Source organism: Lathamus discolor, chromosome 3 (assembly GCF_037157495.1).
Source record: "Lathamus discolor isolate bLatDis1 chromosome 3, bLatDis1.hap1, whole genome shotgun sequence".
Taxonomy (NCBI): domain Eukaryota; kingdom Metazoa; phylum Chordata; class Aves; order Psittaciformes; family Psittacidae; genus Lathamus; species Lathamus discolor.
The window spans coordinates 46,274,595-46,296,721 of NC_088886.1; the positions used below are offsets into that span (position 1 = coordinate 46,274,595).

The 22,127-nt window shown below is 48.7% G+C and overlaps 1 protein-coding gene across 7 annotated transcripts; it reads left to right on the plus strand.

The window, feature by feature from the left end:
• The first annotated feature begins 1,321 nt into the window (after positions 1-1,321).
• FAM124B (family with sequence similarity 124 member B) lies at positions 1,322-21,703 on the plus strand. 7 transcript variants are annotated; one of them, XR_010611586.1, is made up of 5 exons: positions 1,322-2,607; positions 4,424-5,178; positions 19,272-19,719; positions 20,452-20,582; positions 21,397-21,703. XR_010611586.1 is itself a non-coding variant. In XM_065675008.1 (2 exons), the coding sequence occupies exons 1-2, from the start codon at positions 1,882-1,884 to the stop codon at positions 5,042-5,044; spliced, it is 1,347 nt and encodes a 448-aa protein (XP_065531080.1). In that variant the 5' UTR covers positions 1,322-1,881; the 3' UTR covers positions 5,045-6,113. The 7 variants fall into 7 exon arrangements, 1 of the variants encoding a protein (XP_065531080.1); XR_010611585.1 differs by having other exon boundaries at positions 19,272-19,508; positions 19,593-20,582; XR_010611587.1 differs by having other exon boundaries at positions 19,272-19,508.
• The last annotated feature ends 424 nt before the right edge of the window (positions 21,704-22,127 follow it).

Genomic DNA, 22,127 nt, shown 5'->3' on the forward strand with positions numbered 1-22,127 from the left:
TGCTTCCAGCTGCAAACTGAGCCCCATGAACTTTCTTAGTTTCAGTGTTTCCTTGCACAAGCAAAATTTCCCTTTTCCTTGCACGCAGGAAAGGCAGATGACGGCTTGCCCATGCCCTATAGCAAAGAGTTGATGAATCGTTTCCTTCTCCATGTTTCAGTAAAATTGTGCTGTTCAGAGTTCATGCGTTAATGTTTTGAGCACTTGCACTCTTCTCTTTGCTCTCTTCCTGCAATTGTCCAAAGGCTGGATTTTTTGTCTCCCTCCCAGCTGTTGCTGTTACATGCTTGGCAGTAGTTAGCAGATGGGTTTGCCTCTGTGAGTGCAAATTAGGGGTTTTTACTCATTTTCTAGTCAGCCTTTTAATATTAGTAATAATTTTTTATTATTTTTATTGTGCATTGGTGTTCATCAGTCCAGTTTTAAAACATGAATGTTTATTTCCAATAGAGAGAGTGAGCTACACAAAGGAAACCAGGACACTGCTACTTTTACCTTTAAATCTTGGAGATTTTGCTTGGAAAGTTGAATATAAAGCTAGCGTTGTATTTAAGAATATATATAGTTCAGAGTTTTGAGTAAAAGGCTCTTATTAAAGCTGGGCTTTCTGCATGGTGAGCCACTGCTTTTGTGTGCCTGGCTGTTTGACAGAGAGATTGGTATGTCAGAGAGATGTGTTGCTCTTAATTAGATGGAGCTGGATGCATCGTCACAGGCCCTAAATACTGGCTGCAGTGGGGTTAATTCAGTATAGAAAATGGGGGTTGGCTTGACTTGTATGTATTGCTCTTGGGCTGGCAAAATAAGGAGGTGAAGGGACAGTGTGATTTATTGTCTAGGCGCTTGAAGAGGCCTGGAAAGAGGTGTATTTTCAGCATTCCTATATTGTAGTCTGCACAATAAGCTAAACTAAGTACCAATCTGTAAACCCAAGGAACAAGGAAAAAAGCCTTAGAGTTTGCTTAAGGGTGCTGGTTACATGAGTATCTTGGAGAAGGAGGAGGAAAAAGAGGCAAAACCAGGGCACTGAAAGGAGGGAGGCTGGTACCCAGCTTTTATGGGCTATATATTACAACGCAGGACCAGCTTTGCAGCTGGTCAGCGAGCTACCCGTGTTGTGAAACGCGTAACTAGGAGCAGAGCTTTTTCCCAAAGCTCTTCTTTCCTAAAGCTGATTCGTATCTGCCCTTATTGTTATCTGTTGTGTTCACACGGCCCTTTTTTCTTTGGTTAGCCTGTTTTCCTTCCTCGTTTTTAAAGAATAGCTTATCTGCGTGCCCCAGAAGGGTGTGCCTCACAAAGATCACAAGCTTTTCACAGTGAGCTGCGGCCAGCCCCCTGACTACCAGAAAATATGCTGAGCTCTTCAAACTCCGTGCCACATCGCCTTTGAAAGGGGGGGGATTGCACTGAGGTGCGCACTGGTGGGATTTGCCTGTATCTGGAGCGTCCGTTTCCACTGCTGACAGGCAAGTGCTCTTACAGCATCAACTCGTCTTGGAGAGTTACTGCTTTTGTGTTTCAGAGCTCTTAATCTCTGGTGCCCTGTGGAGGGCAGGAGCAGTAGGACACGGGTGTTTCTGGACATGTCAACCGCATGTACACAGTGACCAGAGTTCAAGTTTTGGAGTCGGAAGATGAGCCTTCAGCCGAGCTGTGCTGTGATGTGGATGACCTGGAAATGGTCACATAATGCCTCGTCACTCTTTGCCTGCCTCCTCATGTACATTAACTGCATACCTGCGTATTTCATTGGGTTATTGCAAAGACAGTAGGAGATTGAATTCATTCTGTTGAAGTTTTACAGTACAAACCTCATATTACTGAGGCCCCAACAGCAGAGGAGAGGGAAGGCACCCTCTTTTGTCAGGAACCTTTGCGATGGACGACAGAGCAGACTCTCTGACAGTGCATCTCCTCGCCAATTCAGGACATTCATTGCTTCTGCAGCAAACTTTGGATCGGCTTTTAGAGTGGATCTGCCTGGACATTCGCCTTTTCCTTGTGTCTGAGAGGGTTACTCCACTGAAATACCATGAGAGATATTGTAAGAGAAGCTGTGGCTTTCCTGGAATATCTGTTCTTCTTTTTCTACATGAGGGGCTGGGAGAAGAACGGATTCTCCAGGTCCATGAGCAATTCCAGCGTCCACCCTGGCGCTACCGCTGTGCCCAGATTGCTAATGGGCAAAGCTACCCCTATTCCCTCGCTCACCAGGACTTCTATAGCCTGGATGACCAGATGCCTGTGTGGGGCATCAGGCGGGTGCGCTGTGGCCCCGAAATCCTGCGTGTCACCCTCTACTGCACTTTTGACAACTATGAGGATGCAGTGAGACTCTATGAGATGATCCTACAGAAAGAAGCAACCGTGCAGAAAAGTAACTTCTGTGTCTTTGTGTTGTATGCAACCCACACTATTGCTGTGCAGCTCTGCTTGAAGCAGCTGCCCATCGGGGTGACTACTGAGCCGAAGGAGTCATCAGCGTTGCAGTTCAAGGTGCAAGAAATCGGGCAGCTGGTGCCTCTGCTGCCTAACCCGTGTGTTCCCATCAGTAGCACCAGATGGCAAACGCGAGACTATGAAGGAAACACAATTCTGCTTCAGGTATGTGTCTGTGGTGCTCTGAGAGGAGGTTTTTGCACAGATCATTGGAATGTTTTCATATTGTTAAATTAACATCATTGCTGCTTGTCTGACATTGAATGTATTAAAGCGTTTTTGAGCAGGCTAGTTTGACGTCTTCCCTTCCCTGCCTGAATTAAATGAACATAGCAGCCTCTTCTTTTCCTGTAAGTCATTATGTTCTAAATGGTTTCGAAAGCAGATTTTTGACATCCAAAACCAGATGTATTGTAAGTGTAGTGTTGACACAGCATCGCATGCAATAGAGTTTGTGATCTTTCGAGTGAGTCATCATTGGGCAAAAGTGGCAAAGAAATGTCATAGGAAACCTCTGCCTTGTCTGTTCAAGTGTGTGGTCCTGAGGTTTGTGAATACAAATAAGCAAAAACTGATGAGAGACTGTGCTGAGATGATACACAGTGGGGATTATGCATGTGAGCAGGAGGGCAGTTTGGGTCAGTGTGTTCTCCTTCCATTCAAACAAACCCTCCCATCTCTGGTTGATTTTTTTTCTTGTAGTTTGGGTATTGAAATGATTTGCCCACCCTGTGTTGTTTCTTTTTCCTTCCAGAGCTCATTTATAACAAATCAAGTTAATTATTCTGCACAGCCTATTGCCATGCTACTCTGAACACTAATCCTCAGGGCTGCTTTTGCATACTGCTCATTCAGTATCACTTCATAAACTATTTTGCCACCCGCTTGGATTGCACAAGGCCATGAGCACCTTCATGTCTCTTTGAAGTTGGTCCTGCTGGAGCAGGGGACCGGGGTCCAGGGACTTCAAAGGTTCCTTCCTAAATCACTCTGTGGTTCTTCCTGCTATAGACACAATGTCTTCAAGCTATGGACATACATGAATTCACTGGCAGGAAACTTGGAAGCTTTCTTGAGGGGTGCAGCTGTGCTGCACTGTGCTCGTGGTGAAGGAAGCTGGAGCCTACTTGAGCCAGGGGATGTGTAACTCCTGTCCCTGCTCTATGCAGCTGATAGCCTAGCACATGGCACTTTATTCTGCAGCTCTTCAGTTAATGCTGTAAATCTTAACTCTAAGTACCTGAAAAGTATTTACACACACACCATGCACACTTTCTGCCTTATTGCAAACCCAGTCCAAGGGTCTGCTTGTGAATGCCACCCACAGGGAGTTATCATTCCCCCTGAGCCTGCAGGAAGTCTTGGTTTTATTGGTGAGGAGTTAACACAGGCCACCTAGTTCGATAAAGAAGCAAATAAACCACATCCTCTCCCTCTTTTGCTGAAGTTGCTCACTAATTACTGTTTAATATTTCTACAGGCTTAAAGTTCTCATCATACACAATTGCTCCTTTACAGTACTTGCAATTATCCTTGTTGTCCATTTCTGAGCATTTCCAGATCCATGACACTCTGTTGTCTGCTGCAGGTGAGGGACAGGCACCATGGTCCAGCTTTGGAACTAGAGCTGCACTGAGCATAGTGATGTTCTCCATTTTGTCTGGAATAATCCTCGAGGTTTCATTTGGTTTCCAGACTGCTGCCAGGCATGAACTGATGCTAACACGGTGCTGTCTGCAACAGAAATGAGACCCTGAGTTACAGTCAGCTTGCAGCCTGGCATTTTGTATGTGAAGCCGAGATTGTGTTTCCTCCATGTGCATCACTTTATCTACATTAAGTTTCAGCTGCCATCACCCAGGCTTGTAGGACTCCTATGCTGTTCCCTAGTGGGGCTTTGATTCATGCTGCAGGTGATTTCAGCACTTGGTTGAGCTAGGATGATATATTAATGGAGTTCTCTCCAAACTTCTTTCAACAGGTTCAGGAGAGCTCCAAGCGCCATGAAACAATCGTTGGGCTTTCCCATCGGCATAATAGTGCAGGCAGTGACACAACCCTGCAGGACTCTGTCACAGCCCAGCTCCCTCTCAAGCGGGGCAACCCTGGGCGGCGAAGCCAGGAGGTGAGAACCACAAAGGGCAGAACAAAACCCGACCAGAGCAAAGCCCTCACTCCTGATCCCGCCAGCGGTGACCTCCACAGCCGCTTCTGCTCTTCCCTCGGCGGTGCAGCAGCCTGGCCGTGGTGGGAAGCCACGTCCCTGCGCAGGCAAGGGAGCAGCAAGCTGCAGGCCTCTCTGCCGGAGGGCCGTGCGCGCCGGCAGGCAGCCGAGACCAACGTGGACACCGGGCTGGCCGTGGGCAGCGCTGCGAGCTGCGGCGCACTGAGCCGGTTCCATCGGGACCTGCGGAGCAGCTTGCTCCAGCCGCGACCCGGGGCCGGCAGCACCCTGCCCTCTCGGGGCTGCACCCAGCGGCTGCAGGCTGCAGCCAGATGGGATAAAAACACAGGGCAAAGAGCGTCGAGCTGCCACTCGCAGGCACAGCGCACCAGTCCTGACAGCAGAGCGGAGGATGATGAGGAGGAGTTCTTCATATGACTGAAAACAACCGTGCCAGATGGGGCTCATCATTTCCAAATGACAGCGGAGCACTTGTGTGTGTGTGTTGTGCCTGCTTGTGCTGTGACCATTGATGCTCAGCTTACCTCTGAAGCTGTGACTACATTTCAGTAGTGGGTTCACTGATGTATATGCTTGCTTTCCACTGAGTGATGCTAAAAAGGCTGCAGGCAAAGCAGGAACAGTAACACCGTCTTTACAAAAAGGGTTGGTTTTTTAATGCAGAATAGATTGGAGGATTTTTGTGCAATGAGTAGGAATAAGCCATATGACTATTCCAAGATGCTAAATGTAGCCAGTGACATCTTCTGATGGGGTTAGACAGTGCAGTTTGCCTAAGCTGCCCAAGCAGCTGGATGCCCTAGGGGGGAGCTCGTCATCCCTCTCTGACATATTGGAACCAAGGTAGTTGTGTTGTCAGAGTGGTTGCATCGATTTTCCCTGTGTTCCTTCTCAATTCCTCTGTTCATGATTATTTAAAAGAATGTTGTAAATTTTATGCAAAATGTGAAACATAAGAATGTTCTTTTAAAATATTTTTGAAGAAAAAGAAGTCCTTGAGAGAGCTTTTCCCCCAGTTAGCACAGTGCACACAAAAAGCAAACCCTCACAGAGCACAGTCTGGGCTCCAGAAAGACCTGTGGCTACCTGTTCATGACACTTACCAAAATAAACCCAGCAGCAGGCTGGGCTCTGTTAGACCGGTGTGAGTTAGCAGCAGGCAATCCTAGTTCTGTTTTAATTAACAGAAGACAAGAGAAGCTAAGAGTCTTGGCTGAACGCTGGAGAGTAAAAAGGATACAAGGAGTGAAGTCATGTTTCAGCAACAGATGCTGAAATAGCTCCCATCTTGATCAGCACTTCCTTTTCTCAAGTGGGATTAAGTAAATCTCAAAGGGAAAGAGGTGGGAAAGGCATGACAGAGGAATGAAAATATAAAAAGAAAAGCCAAATCTGCTCATACTTACCTTCCAAGCAGCACAACAAAGAAGTATTTTCTCCTTCAATATCTGAATTCTGCTTTACATGAAAGTGTGAATTTATTGGAGAGTTCTTTCTCTTTGCCTCTCCTTTGTTCCTAACTCAAGTTTGACAGGCAATGGCTTCTAGTGGCCCAAGGGGAGGCAGGGTATGATGAGCCGCAGCAGCAGGAGTTCTGCACACTTTTATGGGTATTAACTTGTATATGTCCGGGAGCAAGAGCATGACCCTGGGTCTCCTGAAAGCTGTGCTGTTGGGTGACCCTATTCCCTGGAGGTAGCAGAGATGCCCATGGCAGGGGTGGTGGAACTAGACGATCTTCAGGTCCTTTCCAACCCTAACTATTCTATGATTCTATGTTGCTGTGGCTGTCCTCACAAGCGACAATGGTGAACAATCCCAGGCCAAATGGAAAAGCTTTTCTCCTAGGCCAGTTGCACAGTCTGGGTGATGGAGTAGGGAAGTCTCTCTTTGCAGGAGCAGGAAGCATGCTGAGAGTGGGAGCCATTTGCAGCCAGCCATGTGAAGCTGGAGAGCTTGTTCTGGAGTCACCACAACCCAGAGGCAGCTGCTGTTGCTTTTGCTGTTTTAGCCCCTGGCTACAGGAATGGTCCTTTGTCTCCTCTGAAGCAGCACAGCGGTATTCCCGAGGAGATCGGGAGGAGCGGGAGTGCTCCCCAGTGCAGCCCACTCCTTGTGCCCGGCAGGGTGCTGGCGGGCACCCAGGCAGCCCTGACCTTGGCAGGCAGCTGCTGGCATCGGTAGTGATGCCGCAGGCTTGGCCTCTCCAGCTAAGGAGAAATTGGCAAACTTGATTCTTTCGGGGAAGCAAGTGCTGAATGCGCTCTTCTTTCCTGGGTTTTGGGCCAAGTTCAGCTTTCGTGAATGCCTGGGTAAACCCTGAGGTGGTGCAGTGAGCACAGCCGAGCTTCCCAGAGTTACACTGGCAGGTCTGTGGGGTGAGTTCCTATTCTCTCAGCTCGGGCAGGCTATTCTTCATCTGTGTGGCTGCTGTGCTCCGTACGTAGGGCAAAGCTTCACAGCTGCTTGGTGGAGTTAAAAGTGTCACATGTATCAGAAACGCTGTGTTTGTGATGGGAACACAAACCAGAAATGCTCTCTGTGAGCCAAAGAATGTGCAGCAGCTCCCGCTCCTCCTTGGGCTGCCCCATGGTGTGCTCCTGCCACCTCCACACAGCACAGCCAAGACACTGGGTCTCTGTTGCCGTAAATTGCATGGAAAGGGTGTGGGGTCACTGACTGAGGGGTCCCTCCATCCATCCAGTATGTGCTGTAAACAGTAGTGTAAATTTTCCTCTGTTGCTGCTCTGCTCTGCTTGGAGTCCAGCCAGGTGCCCCATCCCCTTACCTCTTGGCATTTCCGGAGTGTGCAGATCCCCTCCTCATTTTTTCCTCATTTTGGTTGTTCTCTCTTCTCCTCCTCTCCTCCTCTCCTCCTCTCCTCCTCTCCTCCTCTCCTCCTCTCCTCCTCTCCTCCTCTCCTCCTCTCCTCCTCTCCTCCTCTCCTCCTCTCCTCCTCCTCTCCTCCTCTCTCTCCTCCTCTTCTCCTCCTCTCCTCTTCTCCTCTTCTCCTCCTCTTCTCCTGCTCTCCTCCTCCTCTCCTCCTCTTCTCTTCCCTTTTTCCTTTTTCCTTTTTCCTTTTTCCTTTTTCCTTTTTCCTTTTTCCTTTTTCCTTTTTCCTTTTTCCTTTTTCCTTTTTCCTTTTTCCTTTTTCCTTTTTCCTTTTTCCTTTTTCCTTTTTCCTTTTTCCTTTTTCCTTTTTCCTTTTTCCTTTTTCCTTTTTCCTTTTTCCTTTTTCCTTTTTCCTTTTTCCTTTTTCCTTTTTCCTTTTTCCTTTTTCCTTTTTCCTTTTTCCTTTTTCCTTTTTCCTTTTTCCTTTTTCCTTTTTCCTCTTTCTTTCCCCTTATTTTAAGGATCCATGTCTCTGTTTCTCTACTTTTCGCCTAGCCTGGCTGTAGCGGCCTGGGATGCACTGGATCTGTTCCCGGGGCTGCAGGGCCGGTGGCTGCAGGGCCAGGGTGCGGGTGAGGGAGGGGGATTGAGGGCCGGGGTGCGAGCGCCCATGGCCGCCCGTCCCTGACGCACCAGCTCCTCCTGGTGCCCGCAAACGGCATCGATTCACCCGCGGGCGCGGTGCCAGTGGGGACTGCGGGCCCCGGGCTTCACCCCCAGGAGCAGCAGCGGACGGAAGCATGGGGACTGCGGGCAGGCTGCGGCTGCGATCTGAGCCCAGGGTCTTCGGCAGCCTGCCGGCATCACCCCACTTTTTGCCTCCCGCTCCTCATTGCCGACTGGAGGAACCGCTCCAGGTCATCCTCCCCTCCCCGGATCATGCCGGGCGATGATGTTCTTGCAGGTAGCACTGTGTCAGCTGGGAGGTGGGCAGCTGCCTGCAGCCTACCCTGCCCAGGGGTCCCCCTACCAGGGTCTGTCCTTCTGCAGCATCAGGTCTCCAGGCTCAGCTGTGGTCCAGTGCATCTGAGCTGCCTATAAGCCTCTTCTGTCTCTCCTGCCTTCCAGTAATTGAGGATTTTAATCCTCACTTTCGTGAATGTTAAAATAACCTGATATGTAAGGGGAAAAAAATAGAGATATTAGCAACAAAGAAAGCAAATTGTTCTCTCTTTTATTCATTTTTGTCTGCCAGCAAGCTAGTTAATTTGGGAAGACCTGTTGTCTAAGTGATAGGGAAAAATAGAATTGTTCCTTACCGTACTTTACTGTTTTAATGGCAGCCTCAGACATGGATGCTCTGCAATTTTATATGCCTTTGTTACTGTGTATCTGCTGAGTGCAGAGAAAAATAAGGCACAATACCTACATGCCTGTTACAAAGACGTTTTGCTAAAAAATTATACAGCAGATCATTCAATAACTGAAAAAAAAGCAAATAATTAGTTTTAACTGTGGATAATTTAATCTCAAAGGTTAAAAAATTAGAGTATTCCCTTTTCATCAATAGTCAAGCCCCCAGGGTTGCCCTTGGGTTGTCATAAATTAATCCCATTCCCCTTTGTGAAGGCAATGGTCCATTGTGCAATGGAGCAGGGTGGGAAGAGGGACCTATGTTTTGGTGGGGCAGAGCAGAAGGAGATGCAGAGCACTCTGGGGTCATGGCTGCAGACACTCTGTGCCTTGCTTGCAGAGCAAATTACAAAGCTCAAAGGCCCTTAGGCTTTGCTTTTCTTTAATAACGAAGAATAGTCAGGGAATAAGAAATCTCTAATAATGAAGAATAGGAAATCTCAGCTGAAACCAAAGTGAAGCCAAGAGGTCTGGGCTGTGAAAGAGAGGCAGAGGGGGGTGTCCCCGTGGCACCCTCTGGCACATCCTTCTCTCCTTTCCCCCTGCCAGGCCATGTGGGTTAATGGTTCACCTCTCAGCACAGGAGTAATGGAAAGATGTTCCAGGACAGGGAGGACTCTCCATCCCCACTCGCCCACAGACACTGTTGGGGTTGGAGGAAGGCCACTGCCCTCTTGCATGCCAGGATCTCCCTGCCCATTCCTGCGGCATCTCCCGCAGACAGGCCCAGCCTTTCCGGAGGTCCTGCTGCGGGGCTTTGCCAGAGAGCCCCGAGTAAAACACCAAATACTGGTCATGTCAGTCTGACCGGGCAGTGCGGGCAGGAGGGAGTGGAGTGGGAGTGTGCATGTGTCAGGGCCGGGGGCTCAGAGCTGCCAACCTGCGTGTGCTAACAGGGGTTTGTCCTCCTCCTTAGTGTTTTCATGCAAGGCTCACCAGGACCTTTCTTTTGTTCTTAGGGAGTTGAAAACTCCTTTTACCTTCAGTCTTTTCAGCCCTGATAGTAAGTGCAGAAAGCACATCCCTGCCTCAGGGCGCTGCTTGCTTGTGGGCTCAGGGAACATGGGAGAGGGACTCAGCAGAAGGCGCTTCCTGGGGATAGGTTAGGACGTATGGGAATGATGCAAGTGTCCCATTTGGGTCTTGGTAAGAAACCTGGCCTATGATGCACTTCCATTCCAGCAAAGTGCCTATATGGCTGTGGGTTTTACCTAATTGTGGGGCTGGTTCATCTCTACCGTGACTCAGTGCTGCAGAGGTGCCCTGCTGCTTTGTAACCCCTGTGGTCAACCACACAGGAAAGCTAACGCAAGAGAACAAAATGCCTTTTAAAAGACCTGCCTGATATACTCCTGCAGTGTATTCCTCAGGGTGATAGCTCTTAGTCAGGCTCCTCTTCTGCCACAATCAGGTGTGCCTGCAGCCTATGCTTCAGCAGCAAGTGATGTACTGGATCTGTTCCCTTTTCGGTGTCAGGTGTTCCCCATCAGCTCCATTTTCAGGAAGAGCTGCTCATTTTCAGTACCATATCTCAAGCTGAACACCTCCAATCCTTAGTACCCAGTTGAAAAGAAGTGTCAGAGGTTTTCCTCTGCCCTCAAAACGTAATGGCATTCGTACACAATAACAAAATACAGCAGCAGTCTCAGTAAGCGATTTATCTCCTGTTTCCATCTACCAGCTTTCGTTAAGCACAGAGGATGCACCCGCCAACCTGGACTAAAAATTCAGCTGCCCTGCATTTCACAGAAGAAACGGGGATCACGCCCAAGTTTAGGAGGGTGCCTGCAGGTTAAAATCGGTGTGTTGGGAAGCAGCCGGTACAGGTCCATGGTCCTGGGCACTGCCAGGAGGCAGTGATACTTCCACTGAGTTTCTCATCCTCCTCTGCCGGCAGACTCCTCCTGATGCACAGCTGCACTGCAGGGTGCTGTGCTGCTCTCCTAATGCTTAATTCTCATAATTTGAGAGAGGTTTTGAGAGGTTTCCATCTCCTGTGGAGCACCTGCATTAATATTCCAGCTCAGGATCTCAGTTCTGCTGCTGATTACAGGTGAGGACAGATCTGATTCTTATTAGTGTGAATTAATATTCTTTAAGAGCCCTGAAAGCTTTCTTCTCCCCTATCACCCTCCTTCAGGCACTGGCAGCCTGGCTATGCTGGGAGGTGATTAGGTTTGTAAATTTGCTCCTGCAGATACTCGGTGTCACCATTAGTTTTCTCATCTCACTTGTGAGGCTGAAACTCTGACAGCCTCGCTGCTTTAATTGGGATCATCTCAAGTTCCATCTCACCATCAGAAGCAACCTTGTAGGGAGCGGGCCTGAGTAGGCATGGGGCAGGCAGGAGACGCTGGGGCTTTCAGCTGTCATAGCTGGTAGGATTGATTCTCGCTTTCCAAAAATGGAAGATGGGATGAGACAGACCCTGACAACCGACTGGAGGTGGGAATATGTCCCTTGCTCTGAAGTAACCCCCTCCTGTTGACACAGCTGGGATTCTTGGTGTAGAATAAGAGGTGGAAAGTGCCTGGAGAACTGGAGAAAGCGCCTCCTCCGCCTCTTGCCTTAGGTTTTACTCATTGCTGCTCCCTTGGGAGTGGCAGGAGAGGCGGAGGGAGAAGAAGGCACCCGAGGCATCACAGCCTTTGTGCCACTGTGTCACTTCTCCCCTTGTGCTGCTGGCTGTGACATGCTGGTACCTGAGATCATGCCTGGTGGGTGTGGGGATGGGAGCAAGTGCAGGTCCTGCATCATCTCTTTGCACTCTGGCATCTGCGATAGGAAGGGGTGTATTTGGAGCTCTGACTCTTTGCCCTGCGCCTGGGCCACCTTTGTTCTTTCTTCACATGGTGGCAGTGAGCACTCCCACTGGGCTGGGGGGGGCAAAGGTCTCTGCAGAGCTCCACGCAGCCCTGAGTCACCCTTGGTGCCTGCGTGGCAGGGAAACACCCAGCCAGTGCTGCAGGCAGCACCCATCAGCCAGTGCTGCCTTTGCTCTGCTGCCTCCCAGGTCTGCCTTGGGGAGAAGCCTCTTTTGCAATAGTCGCTGTCCCCACTGCTGCCCTGCTACAAGAGCATCTCTTCTTGGCCCCAACTTTGTATTCCAGCATCACCAATTTTCCTTCCCTGTTCCCTCCCAGGCTATCCCACAGATGATGTTCATGGGGTCTTGCAGCTGATGTGCAGAAGGGTCCAAGCGGTGTGGGCCAGGAGGGCAGGCAGCTCCGTGCCTCTGCCGGGGGCAAAGGGCAGTGTCCTAACACTGTAGTGGTGTTCCCAGGAGAAGGGAGCGGGGTGACCTACTTGGCGGGACCTTAGTCTTAAATCCCAGTGCGCCTTTGAGTACCAGTAAGGGAAAAACTTTGGGTAAGCAGTAGCCTCTGCAGTGCCTCTCACTTTTCTTGAACTAGATGAGCTTTAAGGCCCATTTCAATCCAAACCGTTCTATGATCCCATATGGAACAATTTTTCTAGGGCCTGAGAATTACTGCCTGATGGGATAGGTGACTGCAGCTTAGAGTGGTACTATATATATAAAACAAAGCATCAGGCTAATCTTCCCTTGTATCTCCTAGTTTATCCATTCCTGTCCACAGATGGTGTGCTGCTTGGTCAGAGGCTGCAGACATGGGAGGGCTGTCATCAGCCCCTAGCTGGAGCTCACCACTCTCAAGGCCCTCACAGGAATGATTGAATTGGGTGCTTAGGCCAAAAATGTGCACCTATGATCCTGTCATTAAACACCCGCCTGTTCCCATGGGCTGGTCTTTCACCCTGCCACAGACGGAAATCTTTCCCCTGTGTTTATTGCTGCCAAAAACGAGAGCTGGGAGAGCATGTTATCAGGGTTGGCGTGGCTGGGAGACAATGGCAGTTATGGCCTGCCCTAGATGTTGGCAATGAGCCTATCTGGCTTGTTGGACTTCCCTCTTCAGCTGGATCCCACACTGAGCAGCGCCGCTGCCAGCTGCTTGCTCCAGCCCTGCTCCGAGCCAGGAAGCACAAAGCCATCCGCAGGGAGCATTGCTGTGTGCTCTGCCCTGCTGCCCTGTGTGCAGGCAGCTGCCCCTGCGTGGGCTGGTCACTCCCTGGTGATGGAGAGGCGTACCTGCACCGTGGTGTTCCCATGTTGCTTTCTGAATCTGAAGCTTCAGTGGTGTAAGGTTGAGTGGAAACATGGTTTGTGGTTTTGCTTTTGTTTGCAGAATTGGCTTAAAATGCTCCAGGGAGTCCCAATTAAAGCAAACAAAGGAGATTGATTATATTCAAGGACACTCCCAGACCAATGCGGGAAGTGTAATTCTGAGAGTGAGTACAAAGGGAACATGTTTTGGCCATCCCAAAGGCTAGAGGTTTTGTGTCTAGTGAATCTAAGTAAGTGGATCTTGGTTGTGTTCCTCTCCCTCCCTTATTTCTTGGCCATGTTAGATGGAAGCATCCTCACTGCATGACCACGTGTATTAGGAATGGCACCAAGAGCACCTTCCTTTGAACGCAGCTGTGGGGAAACTGGTGATGGTTGCTGGAATGGGTGTAAGTAACTGGGATGAAGTAGAAGTGTTGTGAAACCTTGTGCTGTACATCAAATGTAGCATTTCGAGGCATTGATATCCCACTTCCCAGGCACTTCCTTACCCATTGGGTATGGTGGTTGTTGTGCTGGCCTCATGCTAGTCCAGCCATTGCTTAAGACCATAGATACACTTTCCCGAAGTGAGTTGAGTTGTTGGAAAGCGACTCATCGGATTGGTTCTGGCACCACCAGAAGTGTCTCAGCGGATGGGATGCTGAATCCCGATGCCTGGGCTCCGCTTAGGGTCCCGCTGGGTTCCCACTGGCCTTCGCAGGGGTGGTTTGGCCCCCAGCTGGTTTCACCTGCAGCTTCGGTGGTTTCGCACTGCAGGCAGCACTGGCTCCCTGCCCTGCAGCCCAGATCCCCAGCCCTACAACCACGGCCTAAGGCAGGCTGTGAAGGTTTCAGCCTGTCCGTGTGAGCTGGGGGGCCAGGGAAAGGGGTAGGATGGGAGCAGAGGTTCCCTGACAATTTCACTGTGGTTTTTCATCTTGATTTAATTCAGAGCTACTGGGCTTTGAGGAGGGAATAGCTGGTTTCGGAAATGCCTCATGCTAATGTTTACCAGATACTCCTTTTAGACGGGAAAGTCATTCTGTGTGACGAGAAATCTTGCAAATGTTAGTTTTTGTTGCAAATCAGAGCGAAACCAGATTTCAAGAGGTTTAGACTTCTCACAGACTTGAAGTTTTGGCCACCTTTAGCTGCAGCTCTCTGACAGCCTGCTTGAGCTGCTGAGCCACCTCAGTCTGTAGCACATGGCACAAGGTGCTAACACAGTCGAGACAAGATAGGTGCCATGGGAAGCCAAGAATTTTCTATTAGGGAAAAGCCAAAGTTTTACTTTTTGCAGCTGTATTGATTCAGCAATTGTTCTTAGCGGAGACGACTTCTTTTTTCCCCCCAGTTTCATTGTTTAACTGTGGTACTAACCGCTGTTGTGTTTGCAAGTTTTAAGTGATGACAGGCCAAATGCCTCTCCAGCATTTCATTTCTTCCTGTGTCAGTGTGCTGCCTTTGCCTGCCTTCATCTGTACCCAGGGCTTTCAGTCCCTTGCACTGCTTGACGTGTAACTGAGCCGTGGGCAAGCTCTATCTTGTACCGTGTTGGCATGGGTTACGCAGTCCCTGTGCCTCCCCAGATGATCAATGCCTCTTATCAAGGTGCCTCTTATTCAAATAGATCATATTCAGTCTGTAATTTGCTGGCACCAGTAAGGTGAGTACTTGACGTGGGGGTCCTTAATGGCCTTACATGCTCCTTCTGGACATACTGGGGGCTGAATATGGCCCCTACCCGTGTACCAGGCCCGGCTGGGCACAGCACATGCCAGGAACGGCTTCTTCTCCTCCTCATTGTCCACATGTCCTCCTGGCACAGCTCATCCCCACTGAATCCAGCCTGGGGAGTGCAGCATAAGCAAACCCAGCAGCGGCAGCCGGGGTGACCCGAGAAGAATCATGCATGGTAGCTGGGAGCCGAGAGTTGCCGGGATTCAGGTTTCAGGATGAAAGCTGCCAAGTCATGGGCTGACGTCAGCCCGGTGGCCCCCTGCAATACCAGACAGCCCTGTCACAGCCACTTGCACAAGCTGGGTTACTTAAGCTCACTAGAGATGTGGAAAGCCATGCCCCAAAAACCCCTTCTGCTTTTAGTCAAACAAAAAAGGGAGGAGAGGAAGGCAGGAGGACCCATAAGGCTCTTTCCTGTAATGTCTCCCAGATTCACAGCCCTTGCTCCACTTATCCGGCTGCTGGGTTTTATTTTCAGCTGTTTGATTCATGAGGGGGTGTCTCAGAGTGTTTGGAAGTGTCTGGACTACTTCTATTCCCCACAGTGACTCACGCCATCTGTGGTGAGCCAGCCAGGTAGTGATTCCAGAGCCTTGCTCCCTGGGGAAGAGGGAACAGGGTGTTGGGAATGTGGGGGCTGCCCAAGTCCCGGAGCCCCTGCAGCACTGCTGTGCAGTTTGCTGCAGTTGGGTAGTATGCAACTTAGCAAAAACAGACCAGGATGGGAATTTTCCAGGCTTAATTTGAGCTTTTCTTGATTCCAGTGTAGCTGTGAGATTTGATGGTCTCCTGAGTGTTCTGCGTTCTTCTATGCTTTTATAGTAGGACCAATGACAAACCTCAGACCATCATCAGAACCTGGTTTTAAGTTGTTTGTGAAGGAAAGTGTATTGACAACGAAAATACTTGGGAAGCGTTGCAAGGCAAATGCTGAATGGAGATGTCCTCCATCCACATCCGCCATACGGATCTTGGGCCTCTGAGAGGTGGGTGAGGACAAGCAGCTGACCCACGGTGCATCCTGGATACCTGTCTGGATATGTCAGTTGCTTTTCCTTGGTAGGATTTGTCCGCACGGGAATCTGTCGTGGTGCAGTTACTACTTGGAGGGTGATTATTTGAGAGCGTTTGTTCTGTGTGTTTCTCCTTTGTGTTCTGTCTTGTTTGATCTGCACACAGAAACGCACATTGGCAACCTCAGCCTATCCATCTATTTTCATTAATGCTCCAGCATGTGTTTCTACTTTATAGGGGATTGCATGGTGTTGCTGATGGTAATGGGAAAGGAGATGTTATGGGCATGCAGCAGCCTCTTTTAACATTGACAACATCTTGGCCGATTTTTAAAAGCCAAAGCAGTCACCCTTATGTTCTAAAAGCTGTTTGTCTGCAATGTTAAATTGTAATGATAATAATAGTAATAACCCTGCTGATGCAGAGGATGCGTGGGAGAAACTGAAAATTTCCTATGAGGCTTTGCCAAGATTGGAGTGATTTTTCCCCCCCCCCCCTTTAATGACTGAAAGCAATTTCTCACAGCAGTGGGTAGCAGTTCCAGCTGCGCCATGTCAGAGCTGAGCGCAGGACAGGCTCCGGAGGCAGCACGACTGTGTCCTTTTGCGAAGCATGTAGGAGGCAGCGCGGTAATTTCCCCAGAAATGTGGGAAATGAAGCCCTGGATGTGATCGCCCTCAGACCAGCAAGGCGTCAGCAGAGCAGTCCCATCCTCCCAGCCCAGCTGTTCCCAGGTCCTGCACATCTGCGGCTCACACCGCTCGGACTTGGACTCAGCCTTTCTTCAGAAACCCTAGTTCATTCGGCACCGAGACTGCAAAGCCGCTCATCTTGCTGCAAAGGATGCAATGCACCCGCTTGTTCCAGAGAGGCAGCAGGTTAAGACTCGGTTATCTCTGCGGGACGATGGAGGTCTCAGCTGCATAAATGCGATTTAATGCCTTGAAATGCAGGGTGCGCAGAGCAGGAGCTGGCAGGGGTGCAGAGCGTGCCCTGGGCTCCAGCCACCCCTGGGACCTTGCGTTGAGGCACGGAATTGATGAGATTGTCATAGGCGCAGCCATGCGGTCACGGTTGAAGAGGTGCTCTCCTCCCCAGCCTCTCCCCTGGGGCTTCCAGCTCTCCAGAAAATTACCCTGCAGAGTGTAATTGCTCATGCTTATTCCTAGCCTAATGGCGTGCAGTCAGCTTGGGGTTTGGAAGCTGGATGAAAGTTAATTTGAGTTTAAAAATTCAGCCGATCAGACATGGTCGGTAGAGTTGTGTTTTGTCTTTTAAGTCATGCTTCATAGATGTGGTGGGCATTGTGAGCAGTAAGGCCAACATGATTTTGTGGTGGGCTTCATAGATAGGTTGGGCATTGTGAGCCATAGGGCCAAAATGATTTAAACCTCTCCACTGGGTAGGAAAATAATATTATTCCCATTTTATTCCGAAGGAAATGAAAATAAAAGGATTTTGCCCAACAGCACAGTGAGAGTCCTTTTAATAAAAAACAGATCTCTCATCTCTTAATCTTACACATTGGCTGCAACAACACCCTCCTTCCTTAATTCTCTTTTCATACACTTCAAAACTTTGCCCTAACAGTTTGTTTTTATTGGGCATGGCCTTGATAAGTGATTTCTTTGAACAATAGCCAATTCACTGTCTATTGTTGAGTGGTTATGAGCTGGCTTAACATAAATGCAACAGTACACCAAGACTTTACACCTGAATAGGCATCCAGGGGTCTAAACCCTATGTCTGATGTATGAAAAAAGTCCCCATTATCATTTGGAAGAAGGATGAGAACAGTTAGGAAGAGGATGAATGCAGATATATGGCATAAATAGAGACTGCAGGATCTTGGGTACTTAGGCTGGTTTCTCTGCTTTCTTATACCATATCACAACTCCCTGTTGCAATCCTTACAATTTCTCTTTGTTTGAGGGGTAGTGAGGTGCAATGTCACCTTTAATAGGGATACTGGGGGCTGAGAATAGCTTCATGAATGCTGATCAGTGATGGGTGGAATGGAAGTTTTGACATGTGTAGGAAGGGGAAGAAAAGGGAGTTTTGGATGACAGTGAAGAAGTCCTTCTTGCCTGGATGAATGACAAGCTATTTAGTGCATCTTTCTTCCATGTCAATTACAGGCAGCTAGACTACAGTTAAGGCACTTCTTGTTGAATCTTAGTACTTCTAGGTCACAGGATTACTCAGAGAGATGTCAGTGGTGGGATCAGAAATAACTCATGAATGTTGTGGTTTTTTTCTCCATGCTCCTTTTGTGTTTACAGGTGTTCATGAAACTGTTCCTATCTTTCTCCTGCCTTTTAAGGTGCTTATTACCAAAGGCTGCTGGAAGATCCTGGGGACTGAATGGTCCTACTTTGGCGGAAGCATTGATTGTGCTTGACAATTAAGTTTTAGCAGCACTTAGATTTTTTACCCTTCCTGTAGTCAGGAAGTGCTTGTTAGAGTTGTGTACTGTACAGTGATTTGGATAGTAGGGAGGTAGATCCTAATGTGTCTTTGTTGTGCTTGTTTCTGGTGGGTTTAAGTCAGTCATCCAACATATTGTTGTTTTTAGAAGTTATACAACTGCAGGAGGCTCGCTTCTTCCTCTGGGTGTTCTGGTACCCAGGTCCATGTCCACCCATGGGTGCCCCTTTGGTGTGCAGGCTAGGGGTGCTCATCTCCCGCCTCCTACCTGTTGGTTGCAGAAGGATGCTGATCTAGCAGCGCTGGGTTTTGGGAATACTGGGGCTGCCCCTGCTCACGTGTTGCCTTGCAGAGTTGTGTTGCAATGCTGGTTCTGCAAAGCATTACTGTATACTGGTTTTGTTTGTTGTTCACGACGATTTTCTCCTGGGGCCATAGATTAGGCAGATTTGGTTAGCTCTTTTTTCAGTTTGGTTTTCATTACTATTGGGCCTCTCTGCTGCTGTTTCTCTTCTGCACGTGCTGTAATTGTAGTTACTTTGCCCTGTGCTGTGTTCTGAGAAAAACTAGGACATACTCGGGGCCTTTGGTAGATGTTATGCCTGGAAGGTGGCCCAGTGCTGTAAGAAATGCTCCTGACTGAGTAATAGAAGCCAAGAAATAAAAAGTTACGATAGCGTTCCAGTTAAAACATGGGAGTACCTCACACAGTTTCAAAGTGGCTTAGCCTGTGTCATCACCGTACCAAAAGAAAGGCGGGTCCGGAGTACTGCTGTTCTCAGGAGGATGTCCGTTGTATAAATAATCACTCGCATTAGGAGTTTCCAGTGATAGCCTAAAACCACACCTTCTGTCCTGCCCATGTCCTTTGCTAGTTTAGCTGGCAGACAGGCCACCCCCCCTCTACAGGGACATGTCCTCCTCTATAGGGACAATGTCCTCACATGCAAAGGACATTACTGCAGGTTCAGTACTTATCAAGAGGCAATGCATTGCCGGCCTTTCTGATGGGTGTAGGTTTAGATCTAATGTTCTGTTCTGCTTTCTCTGTCTGTAATTGCTTAAATCTTTTCCATGTGTGCTTCCCAGAGTGATAAGATCTCAGCAGCACAACCTCAGCAACAACAACTGAATTTAGCCCCATCGTCTTTCAAAAGCCTCTGCTGTCAGCAGCAGCCAGCGGCTCCTCCTCACGGGTGGAGGAGCTCCTTGGGAAGGCTGCCTGCAGCAACATGCTCCACTGGGATCGTGCTCAAGCAGCAAAGCTGGAATGGGCCATCCGTGAAGGCAAACAGCTGAGAGTGAGTGATGGAAATGCTAAATGAGGTATGGTTGTGCCTATTAAACTCTCCTCTGGGTTAAGCAGAAGGTCAACGCTTGTGCAAGGTAAACAAATACTCTTTCTCTTAGCCCACATTCAGAGGATTTGATGGTCATTACTTCCAAATAAGAGTTATGGGATATGCAGGAACTTACTCCAAAGCTCTTGGTTTGACCGAAGAGCTGGAAATATCCACCTGGAATAACAGGAACCTAGGTGAGTAAATGCAATGGCGACAGAACCTTTGGAGAAGATGCCTAAATTAGTCAATTTCCAGTGTGCTTTTGTTCGTGTGACTTCTCTTGGCAACAACTGGGTCTCCTGTTATATGTTTATAAAGTTCCTCATGTAACAGGGCTCTCTCATTTGCTGGTGATATTACTAAGTGACGGCTGAATATTGAAATTTTATTATCTAGTGCTGAACAGGCATAAACTTGCTATTTTATCATCCCTACTGAATTATTCTTAGGATATTGTTGAATAAAACACTAACTTGTCAGCACGACATCATTTTTATTGCACTTGCGCATTGAATCTAACCTACAGACAATGGCGAGGTTCACGCTGTGCTGTGGAAATGCTCCTATTCTTTGTCTTGTGCTCTTCTAAAGAAAGCAATCTGTGCACTGTTCAGCTAGAGGTATAAAAGCCTTCCTGTAAATTGAGGCACATCACAGCTTTGGAAGTCTTGCATATTAATTTGCTTATTTTTCATCTGAAAAAAGATCTGGGGAGCCCACAAAGAAGGTCACAACCATCTTGATCCAATTTGCTACATAGTTTTGCTTGACTGCACAGATGTTTTCTGTGTGTTTAGCAAAAGAGGGGTCAAACCCTGTATCTCAGCCTACTATTTCTGGCATAACCCTTGATGTTTTTAATCCTTCTTGAGCATGAATCTTGTGAGAGCTTATTTTGATTTATTAACCTGATTGTTTGAACACAGAGAAACAATCTGGAATTGTGACCTTCCTTCAGTAAAGTGCATCCTCAAGTATGTAATCTCTGAATCCTTCCAAGCTCGGTGTAGTGTGCGAAGGACCCTGATGTGCACAGCAAGGCTCTTCAGAGACACAGGTAAGCCTATATGCATCTCCATCTGCAAGGTTTGGGTATGGTCGGCTTGCAGTCTGTATAGAGTAGTAGGACCTGCACCATGCAGTTACCTCAGCGAGGTCTCATGGAGGGCTCTGGTGGTATCAACAGACCTCTTCATGGCTGAGGATCCCCAGCCCAGCCAGCATCACATGGGGGTCTCTCCTCTGGAACAGTGCTGAGGTGGGTTGAGCTTGCCTGAAGACCGTGATAGTGAATAGCACTGTATGTACGCACTGGCCATTGGCAGGTTTGCTGTCTCAAGAACAGCTGGGTTTTGGGAGATGTTGCCCCACACAGTTTCATTAAATAATCCTCTCTGTTTCACCAAAGAAGTTGTGGAGCTCACTTCTTCCTACGTGCTCTGGGCATTTGTGGTGACCTAGTCTCAGTATAGCTCACATTCCTCACTTGTCCCATGGAGGTATTGGAAGGGTCTCCAGTGTAGGTGTTATACAGACACTGCAGAGGAGAGACAGGCACCATCCCGCAGTGCCTTGCAGTGAAAGTGTATTTCCCTAGTGAGTGGCAGGGTGAATAATGCTCTTAACATTTTCTGCAGAGCTCCACAGCCGGTGTGACGAGGCAGCAGTCTGGGTCCTTATACCTCCCTTCCTGTTACTCACAGAGTTACTGACTAATTCACACATCTCTGGCCAACGCTTTCCCAGCTTGGCTGCCTCAAAGAAGGCACCTCTGACGAGAGTGGATGGGTTTCAGAAGGTGCTAGGGAGTCCCTGCTGCCAAACAGAGTCAAATTTGCAACTGCTGGCCTACATTTTCTGTATAATTGCAGACTCTGTAAGCATTATCGTTGCACTTGGAGCCGCACATCTCTTCTAATCCCACTGAGCTGATCTGAATGTGCTGCAAACAGCCCGGACAGACCCAGGAGCAGTGAGGATGCACGGTGGGATTGCCCCGGGCCCATGGTGGAGCTGACTCTGTGGGGCAGACTGCAGTGCAGCTGCTGCTGACAGAGTGAAGTACACGGCGGGTATCTGGGGAGGTGTCTGCTGGATGCGATTAGTGCTTCTTCTGTGACTGGATGTTGGAAAGGAAGCCGATGGAAACAATAACGGGAGCCAATAAACAGCCTTGTATACAGCAAACTTGCATTCTCTATCTTGTAAAAAATGGCAGTTGTTTGGGGCCAATATCATAAACGCCCATCTCAGAGTGCTGCTCTCCACGCTGATGATGACCAGATGTTTAGTCAAATCTGACTAACCTCTGTTTCACAAGTTCAGGCTTTTCCTGTGCTCTGGGCCAAACCCAAAGCTCATGGGTATAATGGAGGGCCTCTGTGGGATGCGGGGGCTTTGAGATGTTTTCAAAGCTCCGAGGTTGTTCACATAAATATTGGAAAGCGGTTCTCAAGCGGCTCTCACTGAATTTTGAGTGTTGTTCACTTTTGGGCTTTGAAAATGTGTCAGATGCAGACATTAGAAAAAACACAGCTTTGTGAGTGACACTGGAGTGAAACCTGGGGATAGGGAGAGAGAGGATTAGAAAAGCTTAACTCGT

Bases quoted from the DNA above. Each gene is read 5' to 3' on its own strand.
- FAM124B (XM_065675008.1), top strand. From the start codon at position 1,882: ATGGACGACAGAGCAGACTCTCTGACAGTGCATCTCCTCGCCAATTCA. The intron at 2,608-4,423 runs GTATGTGTCTGT...TTCTTTCAACAG, and splicing joins GAAACACAATTCTGCTTCAG to GTTCAGGAGAGCTCCAAGCG.